Source organism: Panthera pardus, unplaced genomic scaffold (assembly GCF_024362965.1).
Source record: "Panthera pardus isolate Hobbes unplaced genomic scaffold, ASM2436296v1 HiC_scaffold_21, whole genome shotgun sequence".
Classification (NCBI taxonomy): Eukaryota; Metazoa; Chordata; class Mammalia; order Carnivora; family Felidae; genus Panthera; species Panthera pardus.
Window position 1 is genome coordinate 9,924,169 of NW_026526777.1, and position 9,323 is coordinate 9,933,491.

The window sequence follows — 9,323 nt, forward strand, 5'->3', positions numbered from 1 at the left end:
TGAACTAACAGGGCCTGTCAGATGAAACACTAGACTCAGTCCTTGGTGAGGATAAACCACGCAGACTCCACCCCACAATTCCATCAATATTAATAGTTATAATTGGTATTATGACTTAAGTACGTAATTAGAACCATGTGCATTTCCTCAGTTTTCACATTTTATCCTTAGAACAGACATCGGGTGCATCTACCTTGTTTACTTTAATCCTCTTCTGAGATCCATGATCACCCAGAAATAGGTCCTGTATTCATGTCGCTGCTACATGACTCCACTTCCCTGGTCACAACTGATTAGAGGAAGGGATGGTCAGCTCGGCAAAAAAGGGCTAATCAGATTCTATGTCCTGTGTGTTTGGAATTGGGACCGAGGGGCAGTCACTTGAACACGCGAGTTATAAAATGTTACGGATTTGACACCAAAAGCAAAACAACAAAAGCAAAAATAAACAAGTGGGACTACATCAAATTAAAAAGCTTCTTTTTGGGGCGCCTGGGTGGCGCAGTCGGTTAAGTGTCCGACTTCAGCCAGGTCACGATCTCGCGGTCTGTGAGTTCGAGCCCCGCGTCAGGCTCTGGGCTGATGGCTCGGAGCCTGGAGCCTGTTTCCGATTCTGTGTCTCCCTCTCTCTCTGCCCCTCCCCCGTTCATGCTCTGTCTCTCTCTGTCCCAAAAATAAATAAAAAAAAAAAAAAAAAAAAAAAAAAACGTTGAAAAAAAAAAAAGCTTCTGCACAGCAAAGGAAACCATCAACAGAATGAAAAGACAACCTAGTGAAAGGGAGAAAATATTTGCAAATCATAAATCTGATAAAGGGCTAATGCCCAAAATACATAAAGAACTCATACAACTCAATAGCAAAAGATAAAAACTAAAAACAATTTTTAATCCGATTAAAAAAATGGGAAGAACATCTTGTGGATAGACATTTTTCCAAAGAAGACATACAGATGACCAGCAGATATATGAAAAGGTGCTCAACATCCCTAGTCATCAGGAAAATGTGAATCACAACCACAAGGAGGTATTCCTTCACATCTGTTAGAGTGGCTATCATCAAGAAGACAAGAAAAAGCAAGTGTGGGTGAGGATGTGGAGAAAAGGAAACATGTATGCATTCTTGGTGGCAATGTATATTGGTGCAGCTACTACGGAAAACAGTATGGAGGTTCCTCAAAAAATTAAAAGTACAACTACCATGTGATCCAGCGATTCCATTTCTGAGCATTTTTTCAAAAAAAATGAAAACACTAACTCAAAAATATAAATGCACCATGTTTATTGCAACACGGTTTACAGTCACCAAAACAAGGAAGGAACCTAAGCAACTATCAGTGCATGAATGTTAAAGAAAATGTGTTGTCCATGCATGTGTGCGTGCGCACGAGCACACACACACACACACACACACGCACAGTGAAATATTATGTAGGCACGAAAAGAAGGAAATCTTTCTGTTTGCAACAACATGGATGGACCTGGAGGACATTATTATGCTAAATCATATTACATCAGCTATTCTGACTTATGAAATAAGTCAGACAAAGAAAGACAAACACTGCATGATCTTACTTATATGTGCAATCTGAAAACAAATCAACCAACCAACAAAAACAAACAGCAATAAAAATCCAAACTCCTAGATACAGTGAACCACCTCTGGTGGTTGCCAGAGGTGAGGGATGTTGGGTGGGTGAAAAGAGTGAAGGTGGTCAACAGGTACAAACTTCCAATTATAAAATAAATAAGGCATGGTGACTTTAATTAAGAACATTGTATATTTGAAAGTTGCTGAGGGAGTAGATCTTGAAAGTTCTCATGACAAGAAAAAAAATCGGTAACTGTGTCGTGGATGTTGACTAGACTGTGGTGATGACTGCACAGTATATACCAAATTAATCATTAGGTTGTACACCTGCAACTAATACAACATTATAAGTCAATTATATCTCAATAAAAGTAAAGATTACAAAATAAAAGAGCTATGGAGTGATCTTTCTTTCTCATGTGTAGGAAAGATGAGAAATGGAGAGAGTAGTACTTACGTATGTGTTTACCAGATTTGTTCTAGACCTACTGAAATTTATGTGCCCTTGGGGTCCATGAAATACCTTAATATCCTTCCAAAAAATATTTTTTTGTTGCATAAGCTAGTTCACATTGAATTTGCTTCCTGTATCAAATCTGTTTTACCCACAGGGACATCGGGAAACTGAATAACTTGCACAGGGCCATTGGGTTACAAAGAGGCAGCAGAGCTGAGATTTAATCAATATCATATTGACTCTTGAGCCTATCATTTATCCCATACTGCCACTATTAGGAAGTGTTTCCCCTTCTCAGCTCACTTAGGGGGCTCACACTCCTTAGTGTTAATTGTGGCCATGTGACTTGCTTTGGTGGAAGACACATAATCAGAAGTGACATGATTCATTCTTAGTGGAGAGATTGGTTACCAGAGCTTCCCTATCCACTCCATTTCTGCTTCAGCAGCCCTGAAAGCATCACAGTATGAAGGATCCAGAAGATCAAAGATGCATCCACCACTTAGCCAACACACGGAGGACACTCTGGGAAGCCACCTCAACTGACAGTGGACTTCTTATGAGAATGAAATAAACTTGTGTTGTTTCAGGCCACTGAGATTTTAGAGTTGTCTGATTATGCAGCAAAACTTGTCTTATCATATATTCAACGGACTACACCATACACCTTATTCTCCAGGCCTTCTTGATTTCGTGTCAAATCAACTCCAACTTCCCCTTGTCTTAGAGCTTTTATTTCAGTTACATAGGACTGCATAACAAACCACTCCAAAACTTAAAACAGTAATGATTTCTTACTTCTCATGATTCTGTGGGTTGATGGGGCTCAGCTGCAGGGTTCATCTACTTCACATGGGATAACAGAAGGTCACTTATGCGGCTGCATTTGGTGAGGAGCGTGGCCGGGACTGGAATGTGCGAGACAGACGTTCATCCTGGGGAACCTCTTTCCGTACGGCCTCTCACTATTCAGAAGTCTAGCCCAAGCCTCTTTACAATGTAGAGTTTCTAAGACCACATGTTCCCATTTGCAAGTGCTTATCAGGCCTCTACTTTCATCACATTTGCTACTATCTCATTGGCTGAAACAAGTCACATGGCCAAGCCCAGAGTCAATGTAGATGGGACTGTACCAGGATGTGAATTCCAGAAGTCATGGCTCTTTGGGGACTTTCAGTGTAACCATCTATAACAGCCATTAATTAAGCATTAACATCGAGTTGTCAGTTTTAAAAGTGTTTCCACATTTATTATCTCATTTTGTTTAACAACAACCCTTGAGGAATAAATATATGCCACGCCTATTTTACAAAGAAAGGGACTAGGGCTTAGAAATCTGGACACCTAAAATCACACAACTAGTAAATGGGAGAATTAAGACTTGACCTCAGGTCTTATTACTGAAAGTGCTGTGTTTTCTATCACCTCACAGCTACCTCTGGCCAGCACGACCAGTGATATCTAGCTATGATTTCCATGTTTGATCTTTCCAGGTTTTTATTTTTATTTTTTTTATTAATGTTTATTTATTTTTGAGACAGAGAGAGAGCATGAGCAGGGGAGGGGCAGAGAGAGAGGGAGACACAGAATCCGAAGCAGGCTCCAGGCTCTGAGCTGTCAGCACAGAGCCCGACGTGGGGCTTGAACTCACGAACTGTGAGATCATGACCTGAGCCGAAGTTAGACGCTTAACCGACTGAGCCACCCAGGTGCCCCTGATCTTTCCAGGTTTTTAAATTTTGCTGGCAAATAAACAAACTCATCCATTTTTCCAAATACTTTTTCCAGAGTTTAGGTTGTTGTTGTTGTTGTTGTTGTTGTTGTTGTTGTTGTTGTTGTTTAACTGTGTGGAGGGAAATGCACCCAATTCTCAAAGACTTTGATGTATTGAAACAGAATTGCTAGCAATGTTTGCTTATTGTAAAGCAAGCCCCAACTAAGCCAGGGTGGTTACTGGGAAGCACCCACATTACACCACACCTTGAAAGGGGACTTATTTAGACGTCATAATGCCCAAAGTTTCTTCTGAGGAACAGAGATTCTTTTCTGCACCCTAGCCCCATGATGAAGAGTTTCAGCCCCAAACTGCCAGATCCAATTCCTTAAGTTATTTACACTTCTGTGCAAATGTCAATACTAATAGATCACAACCAGGGAAGGGGGGTTTGGGGGGGGGGGGAGTTGAGTTGGAGGCTTATAAAATTGAGAAAGCATCCATAATTATTCTCATCACTGCAATCACTGGATGCTAGAGAATAAATCACAAGGAGATGAAAATCAGGACTGGCTCAGAAGCACTACCTATGGCTGTTGCCATGGTCATCAGTGGTGGTGGAACAGACACCCAGAGGAACCACAGTCCTGCTGCCCATTATGAGCTGAAATCAGCTGCCAGGCCCTCCCTGGATGAGGCGCTCCGCCGAGGAACACCCTCCACAGTGTCCTGTTGTCTGGTTCCATACTCTTGGCCCCCAGTCTCCAGATGACACTTTTCATTAGGAACCTTGGTTGGCCGGGCCTTTGGCCCATTCCCTTCACTTTCCTTGTCACTTTCCTGGTATGGAGAGAAAGAAGGAAAACTTTACCTGTAAACCAAATACCTTTGCACTCCCCCTCTTACAGAGACACCCCTGAAAGAACCTTCTTTCTTTAAGCAATGTCAGGCTTCACGTTCAACCAACTTCTGCGACCCATCTCATAACACTCTAGCTTCACACAAGAAAGGCAAGCATGAAGCATCATGGAGTGAAATTGTGCATGGCTACCAGGTGGGAAAATGCCTCCTACGGAGCTGAAGTGCAAGCAACCAACCTTCCCACATCAGAGCTCTTGGTGTCTTCCATTAGGATGTCACATACCTTATTTTGTGTCCTATAGTACTCATTTAACACGTACTGATATTTGGGTTGAGTAAGACCGAAGAAGGTAGCAAATCTTCCACCAAGAAATTCACATGCTGAAAGAAAGAAGAGGCACTTTGGTAAGCTGAACTGATGACTAAAACTTAGAGTCATTTGAGGTGAAGAGTTTAAACTTGTCTGCCGGTGATCCATTACCACACTTAACTTTAAGGCTGACAAAAGATTTCAATTGCTCTGGACTCTCAGAAAGTTCCAGGACTCACAAGGAATTGTTAACTCTTCTGTCTCCCCGTGGGATTACATCTAAACCATCCTTTCCAGATGGGTATGTCAGGAGAGATTTTCAAAATACCTACTTCCAGGTACAGCGTTGGTCCTAAGCAATCAGAATAGATGGTTTGGTTGTGAAAGTTGGGGGTCAAGGGTTAGCATTAACAGTGGTTTCCTGGCGGGGTCTCCTAGACACCTAGAAATGTTTTCCTTTAGAATTATAGGATTTCTGACACCCTACCCCCCACGACCCCACTTTCTGATCCCTAAGGCTTTTCCTCTTCTTGGGATGTTGCCCATATAGTACATCAACATGGTGCTCTCCATTGTTTAAAATGCGTTTTATCTTTTCAAAAATACTCTAGCTCCTTAATCTGTTTGTTTGCCACAGTGCCTGGTACATGTATATAAGAGGAGTTTCTAAAGTATTAGAATAAACCTTAGGAGGCTTTCCTGCTTATGACCTACTAGAATTTTACCTTGAAAACACTAGTTACGGTTTCATGTGGGTGTCAGCTCTATCCAAAGTTCCTGTGTAGAGACCAGGGTGCTGACTGCTAGCATTTGTATGGCTCCCCTACAACCTGGAAGCCCCAAGCAGATGCACGTCAACGCTACAGTCCTGCTTGGAACCTCGAAGGCAGCGTGATTCCCCATATGTCCTGTTCCTACCATCCTAAGTCACAGCCCAACATGGAAATCACTACAGTCCCTGTTCTCCTTTACATTCTCATAAGGCTGTATTGAGTTTTGCTTCTTTTACTTGACCTAATCTCCTAGGGTGTTCTCCCTCCAAAATATTTCACCCCTTACACAATCTTGTCCCAACTAAACACATAGAGCTCTCTAGAAGACAGCATTTTTTCTGCCAGTGTACCATGGTCGAGGTAAGATTGGTATCTCACCTGGGTTCCCAAAGGAACTTACAAATCCCTAACCCTGTATCCTGATGTAAAAGCACTTGCTCCTCTGAGGCTCATACCATCTGACTAAATCACCCCATCGTTACTTTTTACTGTAGTTTGAAGACTTCCCTCCCCTCCCCTACCCCCAGTGACTATTGTGGTCCCTAAGCTGACCTTAGCCATACTTTCATAGCACTCTCAAGTCATATATCAGCATTACTCATTACTAAGTCTTTTCATCGGTGGTCCCTATGCTCCTTCTAGCCCGGCGGTTGTGACGACAAATTGTAATTAAAGGCATGTTTACTAGCTTATAATATCTATTGAATATGGAGTCCCTTGAAAGCAAAGCCTGTCATTTGTCTTTGTGTCCCAGGGACCCACACAGTGCCAAACACACATTGGCACTCAATAAATATTTAATGAATGAATGAAGATCAATTCCTCAGAGCTATGGCTATACTTCGTATTTTCTTGAATTTTAATTTTTGTATTTTTTTAAAGTTGTTTCCTTCCTGCTGTACATACAAGAATACGCAAATTAGAAGGAAATGAGAAGGGGCGCCTGGGTGGCTCAGTCAGTTGGGCGTCCGACTTCAGCTCAGGTCATGATCTCACAGCTTGTGGGTTCGAGCCCCGTGTCACGCTCTGTGCTGACAGCTCAGAGCCTGGAGCCTGTTTCAGATTCTGTGTCCCTCTCTTGTTCTGCCCCTCACCCACTCATGCTCGCTCTCTCTCTCTCTCTCTCTCTCTCTCTTAAGAATAAATAAAACATTTTTAAAAATTTAGAAGGAAATGAGTAATTAGATGTTGCCAATTGTGTTTTAAAGAAAATTGGTGAAAGTCGAGCAAAATAAGATTCAGTGTTTCATCTGTTATAAATAGCTGCTTAGGCCATTCACTTTGTCCCTGAGAAGGGTCCATAAAGTCCTTGTTCATAACAGAGTCATTATGATGAGGGAACTTGGAACTGTGTCATATAAAAATAGTTTTAAAAAAACCTTGGAAGTTTATTCAGGTGAAGAGTCACCTTAGGGATGGGGGAGGCTATTGTCTTCGAATATTTGAAGCTCTGTCCTATGAAAGAGGAATCTAGACTTGTTTTATATGACCTTAAGAAAGACAACTAAGATCAATGGGAATAACTTTAAAAGAAGACAAAATATAAGGTAGAATTTACTAAAAAGAGTTGGAAAGAGATGGAAGGGTCTGCCTGAAGATGTGAGGTTCTACACCTTTGGGAATGTTCAAGCATAGATCAAGAAGGGACTAGGTTGTCCCTTATTCTGGATGCCAGGGAGTGGATTAAACTACTGGAAGGCCCAACGAACATTGAGGGCCTATAAGTCTACATCTTGTATTTAGGAATAAATAAATAAATAAATAAATAACTTTGGCACTACTTACTAGAAAATGAGGTGCTTGCTATTTGCCCTGCCCAAAACCATAAGTACGACTGCCATGAGAGTTTAGACTGAAAAAAAGAAAGAAATCAAGTTAGAGTAATTAATAACAAGAGTAGTGGTACAGGTGTTTCATGTAGAGATTTCAAAATGCTTTATAGAATATTACATTTTCTTTCGCACACATGAGAAATGTAAAGTTATCAAAACTATGAGTTGACTATAAACTCCAGGAGGTAAGACAAGGGGAACAAGGAGTTAGCTTAAAACTGTATTTTCTACAAACCTTGTTTGGCTTAATCTCTTATTCATTAAGCCCCCATGTTACTAATATTGACACTCTAAGCTTACAGGATCATGTGTTGAATTTGTTTTCTGTTCCTTCTTTTCTTCCTCTTCCTCCTCCTCGGTGCTATATTCTTCCATGATGTCTCCATCAACAAAATGGATAATTCTTTTGGGAGTAGTTCTTTTGGAAGACCTACTTTTCTCTAATTCTGACTTCTGGAAACTGTCTTTTTCCATAAGGAAATAAAACAACTAGTGAATTTAAAACAGGGAACCTTCAGGCCAGTTGCCCAGGGCAGTGTTTATATAGCTGAGGGGTGTCTAGTTATTTTCAGTGGATGGTAAAGCTAGAGAATTCATATGTAACCGTAGCTACAATCTCATCAATTCTTCAAATCCAAGGAAGGACTGTTAGTTCTGTACCAAAATGGAAAAAAAAAAAATGTAATTAGTAGTAAAAATGTGAACTTTGAGTCTTCAAACAAAAATTTAAACAGTTCCCTTACCTCTTATTCATTACAAAACCAACAAATACTAGTAGAGAGAGGCCACTAAGGTGTGGAAGTTTCCCAATTATTTCAATAAAGAGCGAGAGGCAATGTAGGTAGTGATTAAGAGTGCAGGCTTTGCACAGAGAAGAACAAATTTGTCAAGTATATACCTGGTAAAGGACTTATTTTCAGAATATGTAAAGAGCAATTACAATTCAATAAGTAAAAGACAAGCAACTCAACTGAAATATGGGCGAGGGATTTGAACAGATACTTTATCGAATAAGATTTACAGGTGCCAACTAAACTTAGGAAAAGATGCTCAATGTCATTAGTCATTAGGAAAATGCAAATTGAAACCATAATGAGATATCACCCTCACTAGAAGGCTAAAATTTAAAGGACTGAGGAATAAATGGAGCAGCTAGAACTCTCACATTGCTGGTGGGGATGCAAAATGGTACAGCCACTTTGGAAAACAGTTTGGCAGTTTCTTAAAAGTTAAACAGGTTCTCACCATATAGTTTTGTTCTGGGACCCAATTCCAAGCTGGGGGGTGGGCAGAGATTTCCCCCACCAACAAGCAATTCTCAAATTGTCAGGACACCAGCTGGATGTCCTACAATTCAACTCGATTCTGACACTTGGCCTCTTACTTGGCCTCTTCCCTTACTTCAGAGGCCAATCACAAGCCCAGGTTGTTATTTGTACTTCTGACCTACTGGCTATAAATCAGAGGTTCCCACAACCCCCACTTTGAGTTAGATTAATTTGCTAGAGCAACTCGGGAAGTCTGTTTACTCACTAGATTATCAGTTTATTATAAAAGGATAGAATTTGGGGCGCCTGGGTGGCTGAATCGGTTAGGCGTCTGACTCCAGCTCAGGTTATGATCTCATGGCTGGTGATTTCGAGCCCCGCTTCAGGCTTTGTGATGACAGCTCAGAGCCTGGAACCTGCTTCAGATTCTGTGTCTCCCTCTCTCTCTGCCCCTCCCCTGGTCTCTCCGTCTCAAAAATAAATAAACAACAACAACAAAGGATATAATTTGGGAAGAGCCA

The 9,323-nt window shown here is 41.1% G+C and overlaps 1 protein-coding gene across 1 annotated transcript; it reads right to left on the bottom strand.

Moving 5' to 3' along the window:
- Window positions 1-3,264: 3,264 nt before the first annotated feature.
- Window positions 3,265-8,095, bottom strand: FAM177B (family with sequence similarity 177 member B). The gene is made up of 4 exons (XM_019465701.2): window positions 7,835-8,095; window positions 7,488-7,554; window positions 4,903-5,000; window positions 3,265-4,598 (listed from the first exon to the last, which is right to left on the bottom strand). Exons 1-4 carry the CDS (start codon window positions 8,006-8,008, stop codon window positions 4,416-4,418), a joined length of 522 nt encoding a protein of 173 aa, XP_019321246.2. The 5' UTR covers window positions 8,009-8,095; the 3' UTR covers window positions 3,265-4,415.
- Between the last annotated feature and the right edge of the window lie 1,228 nt (window positions 8,096-9,323).